The sequence below is a fragment of the Cinclus cinclus genome, chromosome 7 (assembly GCF_963662255.1).
Source record: "Cinclus cinclus chromosome 7, bCinCin1.1, whole genome shotgun sequence".
NCBI lineage: Eukaryota > Metazoa > Chordata > Aves > Passeriformes > Cinclidae > Cinclus > Cinclus cinclus.
In genome coordinates, this window is record NC_085052.1 from 9,543,250 (window position 1) to 9,566,317 (window position 23,068).

A 23,068-nucleotide genomic window follows, 5' to 3' on the forward strand; every position below is an offset into this window, starting at 1 on the left:
CAAAGGATATCAGGTGTCATTTTTAACAAACTCAAAGCAAGAGGTACAGCCAAAATTAATAATAATTAAAAGAAAAAATTAAACTTGAAGTCACTTTAAAAAAAAAAGCATACATTAATTAAATTTAATACACCATATGGTATTAATCTTGCAGTACAAGTAACAAAGATGATAATATGAAGTAAATTTCAAATTGTATGGGAGATGGTAGACATTCTAGGGATGGGCATCTGTGGACAGAGATTAAACACTGCATTCAGATATTTCAACAGCAGCTCCTGGTCATCTTCTGAGTCAGAAGATGCCTGTACCACACTTTGTACTTACTATATACTTGTTTTCCAGATGTCAGCCAACCTCTGACAACTTTTTTTTTTAACTGTTTAACAGATTTTTAGAAAGCAAACTAGTTCCCCTGATAGCTGCAGAGTAAAACGAAAGGCTTAAAAGTTTTTTAACCTTCGTTGCACTCCACAAGCAGAGAGCGCCAGCACCAAGTGACTGGTCCAACAAGACTCCCCAAAAGAGATCTCAGTGATCTTGTTGCAGAGGAAACAAGAACAAAATCCCATAGTCATTATTCATCTGGTCTGGGGGTACCCTCTTCCTAAACTGAAGCCTGTGGGTTTGTACGAATCTAAACTTGTGTCACTGATCATCATCTGAGAGACAGCAAATCCCTTCTACAATTCCTACATCCCTAATGTTTAATATGCTCTGGCTAAAGGCTGATGCCCAAGAAAACTCAGAAAGGTGATGGTGGAAGGGTAACCACTCTTAGCAGAACTGCAGAAAAGAAGAGAATCCTACCTGATCATTGTTATCAAGTAACAAAGCCAAAGCATGAAATGTAATTATTCTGTTCCAAATACAAAAGTGTAGTTAAACACAAAACAAAATTCAACTTGCAATATTACTGATATAACAGCGCAGTGACTTCTAGTGTAGTTTAGTCTGTCTTTTCAGCCACCTTTACCTCCAGATATACCAGGCAAGCCGGTGTAGGCAGCAAAATCAAATTCACAAGTTACCAAAGTCAGCAGGGTCCATCATTTTTTGCCCTGCTCAAACCAAGGCGCAATATCCTCCTTCTGCCAAGTCTAGGAGTTATAATGAAGATGTATCTATTACAAAAGCTATTCAACATTAATTTAAAATTAGTCTCTACCACCCCTACAAGTTTAAATCTGAAGAGAAGAGAGAGTTCTCTCTACTTTCAGTCTAACGGTATCATCCAAAGATGGGTTTTCCCTCATTATTTCAATATTAAAACATTAAATTGTGACCATATCGGCAGTCAGTTATTTTCCAGCTCTGATTCCAGACTGTATTTTGCTGACTGTTTGAAAGATGCACACAAGATACTTGCAAAACCTGAGCAACAGAGGCTCAGGTATCCAACATGCACCACACACACCACCTGCATAAGACTAGAGAGCACAAACTCCTAGTGACATGTTTCTGAAACTATCTAAGCAATGAAAATTCAACTTAAAACTCATTTAATATGTGTTCATCAAAATGCATGTAACTCACAGACCTGCTCATCTCAATTCTGATGTGTTCCTTTGAATCACTCTTTCCTTGTGCCTGCTTCTCACAGAAAGAAAATAAGATTATAGGCTTTCTCTTTCTGCAGTATACTAATCATCCTGAAAATGCTGAGCTGCAGTTATAATATAGCCCTACACACTGGTCTCCACATCTAATTACTGTGTGATGGTACATGCATTCACTAAAATAAACTGTCCCCACTCTAGTCTTACCAGGATGAATATCCAACCAAAATACAAAATAAAAAATATTTTCATAAAGAGATTGAATCAATCAACTCAGAATTAATTAGCCACTAGAAGCTTTCCTAACCTTTAATGAAAGCAGTACACATGTATTTAACTGTATCAGGTTTGCGTTGAAAATGTATTAATTAAAATATAAAATTATAATTAGCTGAAAGTGATACAAAAATACAAAACCACTTCACATTGCAACAGAGACAAAAACAACAGCTGGACCTTATTTTGAGCTATCAGCAAAAGCGCTGCATTTTAGTCAATTCATGCTGCATACAGTAAGAAAAAGCAACTGAAAATTATTTAATTTTTCATTGGTAGTCTTTTATTTTTCCTTTTCAAATGACTATTTAAAGTCTTTCTGTGAAATTAAAGATTTATATAAATGTGAATCATATTGTATGAACAGTTTATACCTAACTGGCAATGCAATAAAAACATTAACCTTTCCTAAATGAAAGATGCATTTAATTTTTTAAGTCTGCCCTACTATATAAAGCAAACATATAAAATGTACAACACACTAATGTATCTTTACAATTTTAGCTAATTAAGCAATGTGAGAATTATTTTATGGAGACCAGTGTTCCACTTTGTATCTTCCCTGCAGCTGAACGCTGTCCAACAGCAGGTACTGGGAGACGGACCCACAGAAAGGAGAAAGGACACCCTGAAACTTTCTGAACAGTGAGGAAAGATTCAACAGTGACTTCCCAAACGTAGAAGTACCTGTTATGATTTTCTTCTGCACAGCTGCCATGTCACACCGTGAGCTTTTAGCATCTACATCAATCCGTGCAAACACTGAGACCCAAATGTCCCCTGCCCATCACATGCAGTACTGTCTGATCTTCACTAGTGAGGGAACACCTCCCAGCCTCATCCCTGCCCTTCTCAACTTGGAGGACAAAATGAGCAAGTCACTTCCCATTTACCCTCCATTTATTTGACATTTTCCAGTCAATTTTGCTACTTTACATTTACTAAGTCTAGAATTGAAGGCAACAGCAACCAGAAGTTTTCCTTTATGAGACCACCATGAGAACTAGACAGGGCTTAAAGTAATACAAAAATTAAGGTACAAGAGGGGGAGCCACTGCTTTCAACCAGATTAAGAAAAGGCTGAACTTATTGCAATTGCCCAATGCTAGCAGAATCCAATTAAAGAACTTTAATTAACAGCATAGTCCAAGAACAAAACCTTGGACAAAGCACAGAATGTTGATCAGCTCTCCCAAAGAGAACCTATGGAAACAGGCTTGATACCACAAAGCACAGAATGCTCACTGACCAAAGCACAAGGTCATGCTTAAATGTTGAGAATACAAATATTGCTGTGAAAGCTAGGGCAGAAGCCTCTACACTTTGCTCCATCAGGACAGTGAGTAATTAATAACATCAAACCCATCAGTTGCATCTGAACATTGTCCCTGATCACTGAGGGAGCTGCAGGTGCTCAGACGTTTCAGAACAAGACTCCTGCTTTTGCTAAACCTGCCAAATTTAAAATACCCTTTTAAAGTGGTTTCACATTTCTTCAGAAATATCTTTACTTCTAGGGACTTAAAGCTCTCAACCACAATTTTGCATGAGCTGACCTGCACCAATGCCATATGTCTGGTTTTGGTCAGCGCTTCATTTTTTATCAGCTGCAGGTTTAAAGAGTGCAGTAGTGCTCTCAGAGGTACACTGGGACTAAAAAGGTTAGAAGCGTGGTTTGGAGCACAATTTCAACCAGCAAAACCAATAAATAAATAAATACTATATAATTTCATGAAAGCTGTCATTTCAGCTTCTGAGCTACAGTGCCATAGCAAAGGGCAGGGGGTAGAGTAGAGCTGTAAATACACCTCCAATTTTCCTAACCATCTCTTAGGAACAGTGCTACATCAGACACTGGAAAGTGTGTCCATTGACAGAACCTTTTCTGCTTTTAAAGTATCATTTTGGAACAATTACAACTGACTACTCTTTTTCTTATTAAAATTTCTGTTGCTTTAGATGTCTGTAAACATGGCACATTTGACTATAATCAAGCTGCACATGTAAGCACACAAAACTAGAAAATTACAAAACAGATTAAGAAGCTGGTATTTTTTTAAACCTCTAACTCTCTTTCTGCTATATTTCTTTCTCAAATAAGTTTTTCTACACTTTTACATATGAAATTGTGAACACATTTGTACAGAGTGCTACAACTGAAAGTTCAATGAGGGAACACTCACAACGTGGTATTAACAGGACAAAATTATCTAAGTTATCTTGCAATCCTAAGAAACAATTTACTCCACCCAAAATTTGTCTTCAGTCTCAAAAGTTCAATTAATAATTTTAATATAAATGGCATGTTGATCACCTTCTTCTATATAACTTTTGGATATATTAGCGTGCCAGCTACGTATACAGAGATAAGACACTCTGTAAATAAAAGTCAGTAACAATTCCACCACCCTCCAAAAGAACAAAAAAATCCCACCACAACATGGGAGGGGGGTGCAATCTGCAATGAAAACACTAAACAGTTACAATCCCACTATGATTTTGATTCTGGGCTTGAGACTCTCAGAATGTGCTAAGCCATTCCACAAAGCTCATTTTTCTTACAGGAAGTGATCTAATATAAAAAGTACTTTACAATTTTCAATCAACAGAAATACAGATATGAATGTTTTAAGCCAGTATCTAAAAAGCAAGGCATTAGGTCACTTCCTGACAACTAATATCTAAAACTGACATTTGTTACTGCACAAAAGCATGCTTCTAAAGCATTAGCTGAGAGAAGAACTTGGTATTTTTACAGAGTGTATTGGCTCTGTTACCTCTGTAATCACTGCTGATGCATAATCCCTTCCCTGCCACTCCCCTGCATGTCACCCTCTCGTCCCTTTCTCACTGCTCCAGCACATTTCAGTAAATGCTGCTAGTTACCAAACAAGCTTTTTTTAAAATCTGGCAGATTCTGATTTTTTTCTGTGGTAAAATCAAAACTTGTTTACATAGTCCAACAGCTACTTTTGAAGGGTTTTTTAATGCAGAGCAAGGAAAGGGGTCCTTACTGAGGAGAGCGAGAATTAGAAAGCAAAGGGGGCTGTTTGTTTTTCAAAGCAGCATGACAAAACCATCCTTTCCAAGAAAAAAATGAGGCCTCCATCAAAAGAGTGCCAGTGGGGGAGGAGGGGACAGACCCGGCAGTAATGGAAATTCTGGTCCATAACAGGAGGCTCATGGGCTCACAGAACATCAAATATTTATAATGAGCAGATGTGCTTGGTGTGTATTGTCCCTGGTCTGTAACCCAGAGTTTGACTGAACAGAGAACCATTAACAGCACTCTTACTGTGAGTGTCCTGATACCTGGAAGCAGGTAAATGCTGCAAGAACGGGCAGTGGTGGCAAACACCAGGCAGACACCCAGGAGCAGGGAAGAGACAGAAACTGCAGGAGAGGCCCAAGGGCCGCCCCCAGCCGCGCTCGCGGGCGGACACGCGCCATTGACTCGTCGGCTTCTTCTCAGTACTCAAAGCTTCTTGCTGAACAACCCCAACCACAAAGCAAGCTGTAATCTAAAAATCATGCCACAGCTTGCTTTAATATGTTCAACCATAACTGTGATGACTAAGAAATAAAGCCAATGTTGCTGAACTGGCTACGGCTGCCTTTTCTGCAACATGCATAAATGTAGGCTGATCATTATCATTTAAGATGGAACCTAAAATTTTTCCCTTCACTATTAAATTCTGTTTGCAAACCACATAAGGCATGAACACGGATTTCTTATTTTAAGTTCTTATTTAAATACTTTTTTTTTTAAACTTAGTGTTTGCAAGGGAGATTGTCCAGTGGAGCAAAAACTGAACTAGAGTAAGGTTAACGACACGATGGCTCACTGCTGGCCCCTACCATTATTCAGCTGTCTTTGGTGGTTTCTTGAGATCTAAAACATTGATATTCAGCTCAGATAAGCATGTAAAGAGACAGCTACCAACATTTAAAAGCAAGTAACTTCTAAACATTATAAAGACAAGGCAAGGGAAAAATTTAAATAAAATAGAAATCCAGTCCAACCAGGTATGAACCTGACTCAAAAGAAACCACTTAAGCCTACAGGACCTTCTGAAGAAATAGGTGAATGCAAATTATCCTGACTGCAGAGTGAGCAATTTCCTATCACAAGTCACAAGTGACTTAACTGCCTAATAACTATGTGTCTCTCCTACCCAAAGACCTTTCCCTCTCAGCAAAGTCTTGCAGCATATTACAAGTGAGATTTTCTGGTCCTTTGAGAAGTTCAGTGACTACCAGGCACTAAACAACTTAGTAAATCATACTACTCTGCACAGGAATTAACAGCATTAGTCTACAAGCCTTGAATATGGAAATCTAACACTTGCTTAGAGGATTTTTCCCATAATTAACAGTTTATCCACGGAACTCACTCCTTAAATGTGACACATACATTACACATAAGTGTTATGTAAAACAACATTCAGCAATATTTACAAAATAGCAACAAAAATAAAGGCTGTACTTATGAATGGTGTAAGTTAGATGCAAACTCCAGATGGAATGGGATCTCCAGATCCCATTAAAAATTTCATCAGTCCAGGAAGGAAGTTTAGTTCCAGTGGATACATCATCAGTATAAACTCTGTTCAGGTCAAACTTGCTCAAGCAAAAGCCACAGTAACTTCATCGTCAACAATTTACTGCCAGAAGAAAAGCTGTAGTGTCACTAAATGGTTCCCCACCTTAATCTGCATTAAAGTATATTAATAAATGCTCAGCATTGAATCCCATTAAACTGATAATATCCGTTCTTCTGAGTATATCCTGGTGACAGAGCTTAAAATCACGGCGGCCTTGTTTTCAGTCTTTTGAAATCACAGCAGCCATCATTTTCTGCCATCTGTTTAAAACTAATTTAATGAGACAGGAAAAGTAATATTTTGTTGCTTTATCCCATATAAGATTCTAAAACCAACCAGGACTGTGTTTATCTTAGTCTATTACTCCCAATCTAAGTTGCAAACTCTCTGCATTCTATTGCATAAGAGCATAATGATCTTGTGGGCTTGGGGGATTTTTTAGCTGTTCCACCAAAGAATGTAATAAATACATAAATAATTCAAAACATTTATGATTTTAGTTCTATTTTTCTTTAGGCAAAGATGTAAGCTAAAATTAATTGCCAAAGTACTACACTTCAACTATAAGCGAGCCTTTCATTTCTTTATACGCTCACTTTCATTACAGAATGAACAAACAAACAGTAGACATTTGCTTATAACCACAGAACACCTTAAGACTTAAAAGTAATGGACTTGGATTTTTTTTTCATTGTAACTCCCATTCTTAAATTATTTAAGGTAACATTTAAGGTAATAAGCATACCTTGGTTTAAATCTCAAGTGTGAAGCTGTGTTGAGCTGAACACCAGTCATTCTACAGCCACCAACAAAATACTTGCTCTTAAATTAGTTCCCCTTACTGAACATTTTGAAATAGTGATTTATTTTCTCTTCTCCAGCCTCTTCACATACCTATGGTTTCTGGCAGGTCCAGGAGCTCATTGTGCTGCAAGTCAAGGTTGGTGATCTGCGTGCAGCTTCCAATCTCTTCTGGAAGATGTTCAAGCTGATTGTGCGCTACATCCAGCGTTATGAGGTTACACAACTCACCTAAAAGCACACAGGAAAGCATAAAGGACTTTAATGTACAGCTCTCAACAATGACCTCCACACAGAGATTCATAGAATCAGGTGGATTTTGGGGTAAGCTAAAAAAAAGTTATTGCTACCATAAAGTTATACATATAAAATAAGGTATTACAGGATCATAATTTCATCAGTCAGATCTAAAATCTGATTAACAATTTTGAAAAGCTCAGATAAAGCTTTAACAGCTTATCCAAAGAAATGTTATTTACTGATTGATTTTATTCTGACAGTTCAATCTGTGGGATACAAGCACAAAAACTTGCATCTTACACTTGTTTCAGGCTGACCAGAAGTTTAAAACATCACTAAGTAAATGAACTGCATTAAATTTTGAGAAATTAAGAACTCTTTTGATATCACTAACTACTTTCAGGCACAAAAATCAACAATTAAGAGACAGCAAAATTATTTAGTCATCACAAAAAAGACAACTTAAAATAAGTCAAGTCGATGCAAGCAGACCTACAGCAAATAAAAATTTTAAATGAAAGGCTTATCTGTTAAGCACTAAAAAAGTTTGGATTTGCTTGGAGTTTAGGGTCACTTTACACAGAACTGCTTAATTTCTGACATTTATAAATTCATTTAAAAGCAAAGCTAGGCACAACTCCCTGAACAGTAGTTTCACCTATTTTTATGTCAGACACACTGTGTTCTGAACAAAAGATTCTTGGATTGGGAAAAAAAAAAAAAAAAAGAAAAGAAAAAAAAAGCTGTGTGTATGAATACAGGTGTATGTATTCACATTTTTTTGCATCTGATGGAGGTGAAACTGATGCATATGATTTGAACAGCTTCTACTCTCTCCAGTAAAGATGAGGTCACTGCATTTGTATATTAGAGTATGACTCAGTGAGTAACAAATTTGGAAGAGTAGCAAATTCCTTTTGAGAAGCAAATGTCTATTTTTAAGCTTCAGCATTGTATCTCTGACACAAGGATTTTCACACAGGCCTGCAGGATTATCCTGGGCAAGTTCTGACGTGTAGAGTGTCTACTCATTAGGTCAGCATATAATCACAACTGCTGACTTAATAAATCATAAAATTTAAACTCTGTATAGAGTTCAGGTGTCATGTAGCCACAATACTCATCATGTATCACAGAACAATTGTGAAAGGCCAAGAACAAAGTCAACGTCAAAACTTTGTTATTCTGCTTTTCTTATATATATATATATATATATATAGATATAACTGATATGTTCACAGATCTTATTTGCTGCACTAAATAACCCAAAATGGGATGTTTCTGTAGGAACTAAGGTGGAAATGTAAAGCTGGTGCTCAAGCAGCTACTCCATCACTGTGTGTCCCCTCCCTTACATCAGCAATCGAGTGTAGGCCAGGCAACCAGAGGAAACAGCTAAATGTGCTGTATCCAGCACTACATAACCCATGTCAATGCCATTACCATGCAGAAGAAAGCAAACGTAAGAAAAAACTGGGCAAGAGTTAATGTCTGTGGCAACGGCACCTTTATTATTCATGGAAAAAGTGTAGAATGCAACAGGAGAAGGCAAAGCTTGAGGAAGATTTAAACAACCCTCCCTTTAAACAAACAAAAAAAGAGCCTCACAAAACTTTACTGAGGTAACTCAAGAACCTTCACATACTTCAGGGCAGTAGTTTTCACTTCATGATTGCTGTTTTCATTTGTTTTCACTTCAGACCCTAACGAACGATGTCAAAATTGAAATATGGCATAAATTCCATTTCATCGCGCCGAGTTCTCATTTACTTGACTCTTCCCACTCTACATCTGCTGAAGTCGAAGAAATACTTGGGGGTTTTGCAGCAACATGTGCTGCACTTCATTTTTGCACCTGCTGATATCTTTGACAACAACATGCTAAATGTTTGAAACTAACATCTTATTACCTAATTCTGAGGAGGAAAAATAATGAAAAGTAATGCCTATGTCTCTCTAGAAAATTAAGGGCAACCAAACACTTTAGTTTATATGGCCATACTTAATATTGTTACATTAAAGACATTATTTGGTAATGGTAAGCATTTAATTAAAAAAATGGAATGTTGAAACAGATTGAGAACTGTCCAACAAATTTTAGATTTTAGAGCAGAAATCAAAAGTTTAAGCCCTATTATGAAGCATAATGACTTAAGGAAAGGAATTTAAGAGATATAGAAATATTCAGCTTTTGATTCACACTGCCCAGTAAGGAATCTTGTTCTTGGACATAAAGACACTCATAGTTTGACAGCATTTCATCAAAACGGATTTATTGCCCCCTCTTAGGGTAGAAGAAGAGGGGAGATGAAATGCTCTTGGCACTGAATTTTTTCCAATACTTTAACTTGAATTACTGACACACAACAGAGAGCATGCAAGTCAACAAAAGTCACTCAAGGTACATCTCTCCTGTTGCTATCCATGACGTACGGCAAAAAATCTTACATCAAATATGCTTAACAAGGTGAAAAATGTTTGGATGATGTGACAGATCACAGAAGTGAAGAGCATTAACCCAACCTATCAACTTAAACGCTCCATTTGAGATAGAAATGAAAAATGTCAATTGATTACCCTAACAGTACAAATATAAAGAGGTTCACTCAGAAACTTAGGATCAAATCCAGCTCTTTAGTGAATGGCCCACAGCGAGACAAAACTCACATCCTTGGTGTCATGATCTAAACTGAACAAAATGGTTTTTTACATCTTCATGTGGAAAGGCATAGAGGACCAGCTGTGACCTAAGAACTAAAATAAAAAACTGGCTGTCCAAGTAAGTGTGAGACCCAACACGGTGCATAAATGGAAAGGCTCTTCAGAGCACCTTGCATATTGAGGGCTGTTACTGCATGTGGGGCTTGAACACCTACTATGAGGTAAAAGGAAGAGCAACTAGGGATGGTAAGATTTGCTAGGGAATCTTATAGGAATGGGAAAGGGAAGAATCAATGTAGCTTAGAAGAGCAAGCGTAGGAAACCATAGGAAAATAAAAGGTCAAATCCTTTACAAACCAATGCTGGTCATGTCCTGTAGCCAACTAGCACCACCTGCCCTGTCTTCTCCTTAAGTTGTATTTCCCTGGGTGAGAAGCTCTCTGTTCTGAGGTCTGAGTACCAGCAGCAGCACAGTTAATGTGACCAGCACTACTGAACACACCCCAGGCTCTGGGGTAAGAAGGGCTCTGGGCACGGCGAGTGTGGCCACCAGAGCAGCAGCCACACACCAGGGGCAGCTCCATGAGTGACCGTAGTGACCTACCCATCAATGGCCACACTGTGCAGGCACTGCTCACAACAGCAGCTCTGTCAGGACTAACACCAGCACAAACACATGGCATGAGCAATCAACACAGCAAATAATGAACTGCAAGCACCAAGAGGCAAACTGGAGGCCATCTGCACAACGCTCTTCCCAGGAGCCACTGTTTCAGTGAGTGAAAGTGTCCTTCTCATTGTCTCAACAGTGGCAGCTGTACTGAGACAATGCTTCTCAAAACAAAACAAAAAGAAAATAAAAAAAAATTGAAAAGGAAGTTTTCCTAAAGCAAAAATTTGATCAGGTACAAAAAGAAAAAAAGGCTAACGAGTAAGGAGTTCATGATCTTATTCATAGTAGAAGAATCAACATTTGCAATTTTTTTGTGTACTACATAAAATCTGCTGAAACACGTTTTTATCTTGATTTAACAGAAATAAGTCAGTTAGAAATGTGCAGAAGATCAAAATCAGCCTTAACCAGAAAGCAGTTTCCTGAAGAAAAACCCTTTCCTTTTTATCACGTGGACAACTCCTGCCTCACTTCACTAAAATACTGTTCAAACACCCAAAATCACTACAATAAGGCAGGCACTGCTTTAGGGAAATACTAACCTTAGGTTAAATGAACTAACTCTTTCTGCCACAAGTAATGTCCCAAACAGACAAGTTCTAAGCTCACAGTAGTGAATAAAGGATTCTCTACAGACTACTTGCAACTGCATTGAAGGGATAAGCACCCTCACAAGAACTAAAAAATAAACTAGGAAGGTGCTAGGGTTTGGAGTTAGTTGTTTTTTGCAGGAGAGGTTTTTTCCCTTTTTTATGTTTTTACTATATTGCACTGTGATTGCAAAGGAAAAAAAAAAACAAACAATTAAAGCTCAAAGTCTGCCAAGAAAGCAGACAGGAATTGCATGTACTAGCTGGCTTGACAATAAAAGATTTTAAAGTAGGAGCAATGCCCATTTGAAAAACATAAAACAGTTTCTCTATTAATAACCTTCACAAAACAGTCAGTTACACCCTAGCGTGTAGTTTTTAAAACTTTGTCTTTTAAAAGGCTCTAAAAAAAAAAAACCATACCATTCAAATGCATTCTTCAGAGAAGATAGTGAAGACTGCAACCACCTTCCATTTAAAAAAACTTGTTAAAAATACACCTAAGTATCGACCTCAACAATCCTTAAAAAAGGTGGAATGAGCAATCACCTCACTGTTGTTCTCATACCCACAAAGAATAAATGTTATAGTATGACAATGCTAAATATACCTGCTTTAAAAAAACAGCACAATGAAATGACTAATATTTTCAGCATAATGAGGCAGAATTATAGTCCCATTTCATGGCCAACTTTGAAAGCCTGTTATGACAAGGGGGCCAGGTTACATGCCCCGACTTACAAAACTCTGAAGGTTCTTTTTGTCTATTTAAAACACAAAATACTGCTTCATCAAAAAACACTGAAGTACACACAAATTAACAGTTGGAGAGAGTATACAGGACAATAGCAAAGAGGCTTCAGTGTCTCCAATCACTAATTCAGTCAACGGGCACCACTCTTGGATGGTAAACAATTTGTAATGTAGCCTGTTTTCCACTGGATTAGCAACATGCCTGCCCATGCTTAAGTAGATTGAACATTATGAAATCCTTCACAACATGATAAATCCTAGGCCAGTTGACACAACAAGAGGATCAAGACTCTTATGGGAAGCAGAAGGAAAAGGAGAATGCAAATATTAGTGGGACTTCAGGCTGGTGTGTCAGAACACTGGTTGTAAGCTAATTTTTAAGTATTAATTATCCAAAATCAGCAATGCTGGGAACAAGTTAAAACAGTTCCCATAACTTTCATAGCTCTTCATCTTTCACTTGGTTCTCTGTTGGCAAAGGAAAAAATAAAAAGGAAAAATAATTTGCAGTGCACAAGAAGTCTTTGGCAAGACTTTTTGTAGAAAAAACTAAAAGCAAGCTTCCTGCTATTAGAAAAACATTTAAAAACAATTTCACAGTTTCAGAATCTTTTGCCTCTCTGAGATCCAAGTACATCACTGTGACAGACTGAGCTCTTTGCTCTGCATTACCAACTGCCAAAAGAAGAGGTAAGCAGAGGTAAGAGCTACTCTCAATTATTACTGCACAACTGTAACTTACACAGAAGAGTCACTGAGGAGAAGCAATGCATATGGTCGTGAGTGAATTACTGACTACCAAAGTTAAAATATTCATATAAGTAAGAATAAGGACATTAATATTATTCACAATTTGCAGAATGCACACCAGCATCTAGTTGTGGGAACCACTTGAAAACACAGAAGTAAAGCTCAGTTGAAAAGACTCCAAATCTGCTCTAAAACAAGCTTCAACAAGACACAACAGCAGACTTTTCATTTATTGATTAAAACTGAAAGCAACAAACATAAATAAAATTGAAAACACATTCAAACAAAATCCCAAACAGCAAAATATAGAAAAAAGTCTTAGCAAGGGCTCAAGACAGATTTGAGGTGGAGAGCAGAACCTCATTTGAGTGCCAGGACAAAGGCAAAGTCTGGCACCTAGCAGGGAATAACCCAGCAAAGAGGTACAACCTTGCACCAGGAGGTGAGAAACAGCTCTGCAGGGAAGGACCAGGGGGTCCTGGTGGTGCTGAACCTGGGGTAACATCTGGATCCTATCCATTTTCAGTGTAGAACAAGCTCTCGAATAATAAAGGCTAACCACTTTCCAGGCTACATTAGCAAGTGCAGCCTGAGGGAAGTGATTTTTTTTCCTCTGTTCTCATGAAAGTATCCAAACACTTAAAATAATTGAGAAAAAAAAAAAAAAAAAAGAAAGAAAAGAAAGAAAGAAACAACTACACTTGGGGCATCATCCCAGTAAGTTCAGCAAGTATATCAAAAAGGCAGGACTACTTTGTCATTATCCTAAAGCCACTCTGAAGAAAATTTAATCAGGAGGAATTTGACTAGCTGACAAGACAAAACTGCATCCCCACAAGAGCTTTCACAAGAATCAGAACCCAGATACAAAAGTTGAAGCTCGTCAAAAGGAGTTCTACACTCTTCCTGCAGCTCAAGAAAACTCCCAGAACTGGATCAAATCAGCAGTCATTATCTCTAACTTGACAGCAACACACAATGCACCAATGCCTATATTTATTCAACTCCTGCTCACAACTTCATGCTTTCATCACATTAAAATACAAATATATAAAAGTATTCTCAACCACTGTTTGCAGACACTTACCAACTAAGCCCAGAAACACTATTTTTTTTCCCTTCAAATTGATAAAAACAGGAGGGTGTTCTTAGATAAAATAATATAAACAAGTATTTCTCTGTATTGTCAGTCTACTAAAACAAAAAAAAGGGAAATGAAATTCACAGCATCACTGAAAAGCTTTGCAACTAACAAGTAATTTAATAAGGAGGTACCACATTCAGCATGGAGTGAGTAGACCGGAACAAATGTGGCTGCACACATCTCGTCCACTGTCTATACTACTGAAAACAAAACAGGTGCAAGTGTTATGAAAAAGTTTCAAAGCAGTGAAGAAACCACAAATAATCTAAATATTGGGTAGATGGGGGAAGAGAAGAACAGAGTCTCGAAGACATTCCTAGTCTGGTGTAGGCAGATTCCCTGAATGACATTCTAAAAATATTTCCCTTGCAGAACAGCCCTGACCAGATTCTCCCCAGAAAAAAGTTGCATTCACAGACAGAAAACACAATATTTGGAGTCTCAAGAAACATGCAGAAACTATGTAAATGTATTTTCAACCACATTGAAAATATTACTTCTATTTGAGTTGTGTGTGCTAACACGACAAAAATATTCAGAACTGGTACAAGATGCAACCTTGTCTTTGCAAAGAAAATATTATCAATCGGATTGTGCAAAACAAGTCCTTCAACACAACGTGCAGAAATTAAATAAAACTTCAAATATAAGAAATGCAAAAAGCTTGCTTAAGTAACAGGCTGCAAACTGAAACATTTGCTTGGCCTCATCCCAAGACAATTCCTCTGGTTTTCATCCTTCTCATGCTGACTGCCTGACTCACCAAAGCATTCACATTCTTCCATTCTAATCTTCCACTTTTTGATCTCAGTGGAATGGGCAATTTACCAGATAAAGACATGAAACTGGTGTCCACCTTGTGAACTCATCCTCACAATTATCCCTCCAGACTGTCTTTTGGCAAAGTTTCCACACAGAAACATTTCTGTCAAGGTTTTATTTCATGGATGCCACCAGAGACTGAACAGCCAGGAGAAAGGTAAGTTCTGCCTTGCACTTGGGGTGTGTGTGTGTGTGTATATATACACATTCAACAACTGTAACAGTGACCTTTATGGTCAGGAACAACATTCAAAGCAAACTTGCAGACCTTGCTAAAGATGAAATGCATTTATAGGAGTTGAAAGGGAAAAAAATGGCTAAGCCTTCGGAAGAAGAGTGTACTGAAAATTACTTAAGAAACAAACTGCACCAGACTCAGGAAATCCCCGATATGAAAATAGCTGGACGTGGGTAAGGAGTCCGATTAAGCCTCATACATAAATTTACTCTGTTTCTATGCACATGTTTGCTTAGAGCTAGGGTTAGAACCAGGATACAGGGCAAGATGCACTCTGAAACAATTTATAACCACTGTTAGGTATGATGCAATTTTTAAGAAAGAACAACATGGAGTAGCTTTGCCATCAAGAAACTCCCATCAAAGGATTCTCATCACTATACATAAAAACATCACAAAAAATGGTTTCAAAAACGTGCAGCTGAGCTAATGCTACCAGGATTCCAATAAGCTACACCAGGTTCTCTGGTACAAGACATCAAAAGCAGCAGGAAAGGGAGAAAAAGATTCTGATACCAAAATTGGATGTATTTTCACTAGCTCCCTGCAGACAGCAATACACCCTTTCTCAGAGCACCTGCAGTGCATTTGACATGCTCATGGGCAACATGAGCAATCCTGAGAGGTTTTGCAGTGAGCTGCAGCGAGCACAGCTGACCCCACAGCTCAGTGCAGGCCAAGCACAGGGCTCTCCCTGCTCCAGTTCATGCTCTCCCACTCCTCCTCCTACACCAATTCCAGGCTGATCAGAAACTACACTGATTTCAACTACCTAAAGTAATAGACAACAAAAGCAGCAGCTGGGAAGCTGCCAGGAAGGGAGTGGATACTGCCACTTTCAGTATCATGAAGCTGTTATACATCAGTGCATCCATTTCATGAAAACTCCCACTAATTCACAGGCAGAGCTTTTGGCTAAACATTAAACAAAACAAAGTATTTAAGTATTTTTACATCTTAGTCAAATATACACAAATATGCTTATATTTGAAAATACAACAGTGCATACCAAGACCTCAGCATATTACACAGTTGACCAAAATAATTTTCAGATCGCATTAAAAATGTAGAAGCAATACAGATCTTCTAGAACAGCGTTAAGATAAGTCTGATAAGTACAAGCAGAAATGATTTAGTACATACCTACCTATAATAAAGCAACTGGATGCAATGGAATAAGAGGTGTTTAATTCTGGTGGGGGGGGGAACCAGAAACAAACACAACTGTTAACTAACTATAGATAGCAACACTTCCTCTTTCTCACTAAAATGCTTGTTTTAAATGCAAAACAACTTTTGTAGTGTAGTCGCCTAATTAAAGTTTGTTGTAAAATAGAAGCAAAATAGAACCAAACTTCAGCTTATTTCCCAGCAGCTCAGAGCTGGCAGGTTCACCTCTTCCAGGTTTTCCTCCAAACAACAAACACCTTAAAGAGGTCAGTTGTAAAACAGTTTTCAGAACCACCCAAGAACAAATGTAAGCAACAGAGGGAAAGTGCTGCATCTAAGAACAGTGGAATAACACTGACACAAAAATCAACTACTCAAAGACACACTACGTGTTGGAAGAAAAGTCTCAATTATCAAAGCACTTAAATCCCTATATTCAATTTATTTCAATGAGAGTAGAAGGAAAAAAAACTTTATTTTATAAGGCTGGAGACTAGAGATTCCTAGGAACACAATGGGATGACTGCTTACAAATCAGGTGACCCTTTATTTTAAAGCCACAAGGTCCTAAAGCTGGAAAGCCATTTATTCTTATACAAAACTGAAAAATTTTGTTTAGTAACAGTGAAAGCCATCACAAGTCTGTAGCACCAGGGTAAGATTTCATGCCATCCCTCTTTGAGAGAACAATAGCAACACTTTTCACACTGAAGTCTGGATCCTTAGTTTTCTTTTTGTTCAGACCAAACTTTTGTAGCAAATGTACTTTCAAAAGACAAAGTAAAGAAAACTCAGGATTCTTTGCACAGTGTGCACCAGATCAGCAACATGAGCACATCATAGTTACCTGCTACAAGACTCTTTCTTGGTGGACAAGTCAGTGAGTTACATAAGCTTTGAATTTTTAAAAATACGAACAAGCACACTAGCATGCTATTGTGAGCCTTAGGCCTTAGAACAATGAGGCATTTTTTAAAAGAATTTGAAATGCCCCACATGATATTGCTTTATAAAAGATAATGGCTTCATTTTACTTACCGCTGTGCAGCAACAAAAATTTCTGTGTTATTTACAAGCTGATAATATGAGTGCTTGCTAGTTTATAGTATTCAGATACTGCATTATAAAACTTATAAGGGATGAAAAGCATTGAAACTTAAAAGGGAAGGGGTTTTTTGAAGTGCATATGTGAAATGTAGATAAATACTAAGTGTTTGAAGAAACAGAAATTCCATTGGAAAGCCAGAAATACAGTTCTCAGTAGCTTCATTTTTCAGCTGTGTTTTCAACTCAAGTATTTAATCAAAAAAGTAACATGAAAGTGAGTGAGTAAAAATCAATTACAGAAGTTAAACTATCTTATCTGTTTTCACTCTGATGAAAAAGATTTTCGAATGCTTGTGCTATGTGTCTCGGCAGTTTAAATTATTTGTACTATTTAAACACCCTTTCATCTTATTTTTCAATTTCAATTTCAGGCAACCTAGTCTGATAAATTTACTTTGAATTAAAGAGGATGGTGATGAACATGATGATTTCCTTTTGAAATTCTTCATAAAAGTGACAGTTGTCTTGCATTTGTTCTTCTAAAAGGCCTTCCACAATGAGGTGCTGACCCGTAACAAGGAACATGAGCATTATCACAATTCAAATAAAGGCACGACTAACTGCTGCATACAAAGACAGAAGTAGTTAATGTTCTCAAGCTAGGGTTTTACAGAGAACTGAGAACATTGCCTGTACACATATTGAGACAATAAAAAAATACAAAAGAAAGAAACAAGTCATATATTCATGACACAAGTACCTACTAATTTTCCCATGAAGCAGTGACACGTTATCTCTTTCAAGACTACTGTGAACAAACACATATAGACATTACACACTTCAATGTAAACCATATTCAACAAACAAAAGAAATAAAGAGGTTTCTTTCAGCAACAGCAGTGTCTGCAGTATCAAACAAACCTAAGAGAAGTTTCTAAAGCACAACACCAAACACCAGGATCCAACACCTCACAGAAGTTTTCTTCTTTATACACTACTGGTATTACTTTAAGTCTATGAAGCACTGAACCCAGCTGAACCTCAGAAGATGGCTCTTTTGCTAGATTAACTAATAACTGAGCCACAAACAGAACCAGGTACAATACTGACAATTGTTATCACAGTTTAACCAGCTAGACTGGCCACAGTTTCTTCAATGAATGTAGAAACACACAGTATGCTGAGTTTTCCGTAAACATCAGCCCCATGGCTCCCAATATGATTTGTTGATCAGTAAAAAATTCAACGCGGCTACTGAACTTAAACTGAAGTGTCAAAATAGGTGAAAATTGTAATTCCTTCTTTCTCCCAGGGGAAATTCAAAGGATTGCTGAGAAGCTCATGACAACTCAAAAATCACGTGGATCAGAAAATACCACATCAACCATTTCATTTCTGCCTAGCAAAAAATGTTACTGTGGCTCCAGCAGCTATTCCCAGCAGCTGCCACAGGGAGCCAAAGGCTCAGACCAGCAGCTGGCATCACCACTGCATTTCTTCACTGCTGTTACCGCACAAAGCCATCTGTTACTGGGCAGTGCTGGTAACTGGGGTAGCAGTTCCAGGCACGTCCAGGAGTTCCCATCAAGAACATGTTATCTTATGTATCTTTCATATCGATGAGCAAGATAAAGAGCAAACACTGGCTTGAGAAAGATCTGTCAGGTATACAAACAGGAGCACTTCCCGAGCTTTGCAAAATTAGTGACCATAGGGGCCACTTAGGTAGCAACACACTCACACACTGGCTTGGACAACAGGAAAAAGTTGCAGCAGCTTTTAGAAACACAGCATGGGAATTATTACTCACAGTAATAACTACAAGGGCTTTCACAACATTTTTTTTTTCCACACTTGAAGAAAGTCAAAGCAGTTTCTTAATTGTGTGAAGTTCATGTTACCCCATCCCCTAAAAGGACTAAACTATACCTGCATTTTAAAAGCCGGTAATATATAGAAAAAAACCCCTACTGATTAACAGAATCACACTATTATATGGCATATTGTTTAAACATTGCTTGAGAACAGTGTCAAATCTCTTACATATGTTAAAAAGACATCTTTTCCATGAAGCAGAACATATTACGAACAACACAGAAGTTCTTGATATACAGCTAGTCCAGCACATTTTGTGCAATAAAGCATTTAAATTAATAATGCACTTTCATACTAGTTCACCATCTTTTAACCTTTGTAACAAGGTTTGGAAAAACAAATACTATTCATTACAAAGTCATTAGAATCTTCAGCCATGTGTACAACATTTGGTCACTTCAGAGTTCATGTATTAAGAGATTCATTACTTATAAAAGGCAGACACTTGCACAAATAATTAACCTATATTGTTAACTGTTACAGCACCCAACAGCTTGCCCTTGGTAATGTAGCATGTAGCTACATACTCTACCTTGTATTACTGTGGTCACACCCCTCTGTTACATGCACATAATGTGTTTATAACTTGGAACAGTTCATAAATGATTTATAAAAAAAATCTTAAAATAAAAAACGCCCCTGTATCTCTTTTTCAAACCATCTGGGCTCTCAAGACACAATATGTGAAAGCACAAATCAAAGACAAAAACAAGACACATTTGATTTCAAGATGACTGATGAAGAAAAAAGGCTTTTGTTGTTTAAAAAATAAATATATATACAAGGTATTGACTATTCTCAAGCTAACAGTGGAACAGTATGAGCAAGAGCATAATTTTATGTAGTTTTAAATGAAGCGCAGTTGGAAAAGTGACAGTTTATGTATAATTAACCAAACAGCAAAGTGAATGTAAAAACAGCATCACGCTTCCAGTCAGCATAATCACTTACCAATTTCAGCAGGTAGTTGCTTGATTTTGTTCTCTCGTATGCTAAGCATGGTGAGTTTTGACAAGTTTTTGATATCCTTTTCCACAGTAGTTATACGATTAAAGCGTAGGTACAGAGTGGCGAGGGAGTTTAGCCTGTACACCACCGAGGGGATTTCTCTCAGTTTGTTATGCCGCAGGTCAAGCATGCGCAGTTTCTTCAAGTTATCAAGAGAGTCAGGCAAACTGGTGAGTGAGTTTTCACTCAGAGCCAGTGTCACCAGGTTCACAAGACAGCCCACCTCTGCTGGTAGGCACTGCAGTTTGTTACTGTATAAATAAAGTTCTGTTAACTGCGTTAGCTCTTTGATAGCTGATGGAAGCAAGTGTATAGACCTCTTGGACAAATCCAAGCGCATTGAATTCTCTTCCCGGCATTTATTTAGCTCTTTGATCACTTCAGCATTGCTGGATTTTTTGCGAGTACCTGTGGCAGGATTAGGTCTTTTTATCGTGTTGTCCACTGAAAAAGCTACCCCAGGCTGCGTGCTACTGGAGTCCTTCTTTCCATCTTTGGCATCTTTCCCTTTGGTCTTAGGCTCCTTTTCTTTGCTCTCTTTCCCAAATCCTCCAGAGGCCTTAGCCTCCTTCTCCCTTTCTTTTGACGACTGGACTTTCGGATCCTTTTCTTTACAGTCCTTTTCTTTTCCTAGATTACTACTCATGGTGATTCAGCGTTCAGCAAGCACCGCATGAAATCTGTTTCTGAAGTCCACCAGAACAATTCAATGCTGAGGCAACAAGGATCCTTAAAACACACAAGTGTTGAACCCAGGCAGGAGCTTCAGAGGTGTGACACCCATTTGCTACATATTGGTTCTGAAGGCACTCTTTCCTAATCCTACTATCAGGAGGTTCAGCTGTAGAGATCAGGTCAAATGCTCTGTATTGGTATTTCTGGAACATAGAGAAGAGAAGCCAAAGTTAGTGTAGATATAAAACTTCCAGTTAAATACTGAGTGCTCACTAACTCAGGTTAACGATTTGTCTTTCTGTTCAAATGTCACTGAAAAACCCAAGGCTAAACTAAAAATACTACACACATTGCTCACAAGACCCACTGTGGTACCAGAACTGTACTAATTACTATACGCGAGGGAACAAAAATTTTTAAACATAATACTGCCTTCAGTACTACATTTGAGTCATCATCTTACATCTTACCTAGTTCTTACAACAACCCCCTGGTCATCAACATAAATATTCTCTCTTCCCTCAGTGCCCAATCAGCCAATAAATATCTCCTATAATTTTAAGTGCAAATAGACCTGTACAGGCTTATTCTTTCAGCACAATAGAATCTCAGTTCGATCTACAGTAACATCTAATATGCTCCAGTAACACAAACACTTTTTGCCTTGAGATCTCTCTTCTGACCAGCTCTGAACTGCAGATCTCTTCTTTTCATGTGGAGCAGAACGTTCTCACCAGCTTCACATGCTTTGAAGAACCAAGCACAAGGATTTTTAAAATACACCTATCAAAAAGTCAGCCAAAAGCCCAGAAGAAATAAAATATTATGCTTCAAGATAAGCAAAATTATGAAGGAATTGCTCTTGGGAGTAGGACACAATATATCTTTATGATATCTTAAATAATATACTTATACTTGCATACTTAAGCCATCAGCAAGTACGATAAAAACAAACATTTTTTAGCAAAGCTCAAGTAACCATTTATAATTGTGGTCATGCTGTGTATGCTTACCTTCAAATACAAAAATGTATATGGATAACACAAAGCAGCACACTTTGCTCTATATATATATATTCATTCATATATTTTAAAGGGTAAAGAAAATCTATTTAAAGATGATCAGAAGGACATGGCACTGTACCCCAGCTGCAAATCCAGCTGTTTAGAAACAACGTTTGAAAGAGAACGTGTGTCAGGAGGTGCCTTCCTTCACCCTGATTCATTACTGCTGCAGCATCACCAAGTGTGCTACAAACACTGTAATAACAATAATAGAAAAAATTTTAAAAGAAAGGAAAATAAATAACCCCTCCCCCCAAAAGAGCCCTAAAACTGCCTTCAGTTCTTGTGTTCTCTGTTGCAATGGACCATGGCTGAATGCTAGCAGCAGCAAGCAAAAACAGTTTTTACCTTGGTAATTTTCTGCTCTGTTGAGTTTTCTAAAGCAGCACAAGCCAGCTCCTTACTGTATCCTTAAGATTTCCACATGGCTTTTTTACCATCCATTAATTTGACCTCTCCTCAAGATTACTAACCTTACCAGATTATATTTAAAATTTCTTCTCAGCAATATATGATCTACAGGCTTGTAAAACGCCAGTAATAGGAAACGTAATGACTCCCAATGTAAAAACACAGCTGACTAAAGGGTGGGAGCCCGAAAGGCTTGACAACATGTTTTCATTATGAAACAGTAACACAAAGAATCAAGAACTAACACAGTTTCTGAATCCTGTACACACAGAAAAGAGATGTGTAGTAGTGCCAGAACAGCCACTGCTCCTCATCGAGTCCCCAAAGTGTGAAATGCTCAAAGGGCTGCTGCTCTCTTGAGCTTTCAGTTTAATCAAATTTAGGACCTACCAAGAGATTTGTTTCGTTTCTTACGTGCACAGCAGCTGGAGGAGATTTAGAAAGAGCCTCAGAAAGGAAAGACTGCTGGAGATTAGTGCTGCTGAAAGCAGCTCAGCAGTGCAAGTGCTCCAAATAATCTGCGTGCATTTCACTGTGTTTCTTAGCAATAACTTTAATTGTACCTAGAAAGAAGAATGCTCAGCCTCACATAAGTTGCTCTACATGATCTGTACTGCACATCATTCAAGCTGATGGGGTTACTCACATACATCAAGTCAAGCATGTATGGGGCATGAGTATAATTACATATACCACAGAGGAAGTTA

The 23,068-nt window shown here is 37.8% G+C and overlaps 1 protein-coding gene across 2 annotated transcripts in view; it reads right to left on the reverse strand.

The window, feature by feature from the left end:
* The window catches only part of SHOC2 (SHOC2 leucine rich repeat scaffold protein), a 36,142-nt gene extending 15,285 nt beyond the window's left edge, over positions 1 to 20,857 (reverse strand). Inside the window, exons 1-2 of one of the 2 annotated variants that reach the window (XM_062496252.1) lie at positions 20,155 to 20,857; positions 7,334 to 7,471 (exon numbers count right to left, since the gene is read on the reverse strand). In XM_062496252.1, coding sequence (XP_062352236.1) covers positions 7,334 to 7,471; positions 20,155 to 20,857 — 841 coding nt within the window. The remainder of the gene's footprint in view (positions 1 to 7,333; positions 7,472 to 20,154) is intronic. The other variant, XM_062496253.1, reaches the window with a different exon arrangement.
* Positions 20,858 to 23,068: the final 2,211 nt, after the last annotated feature.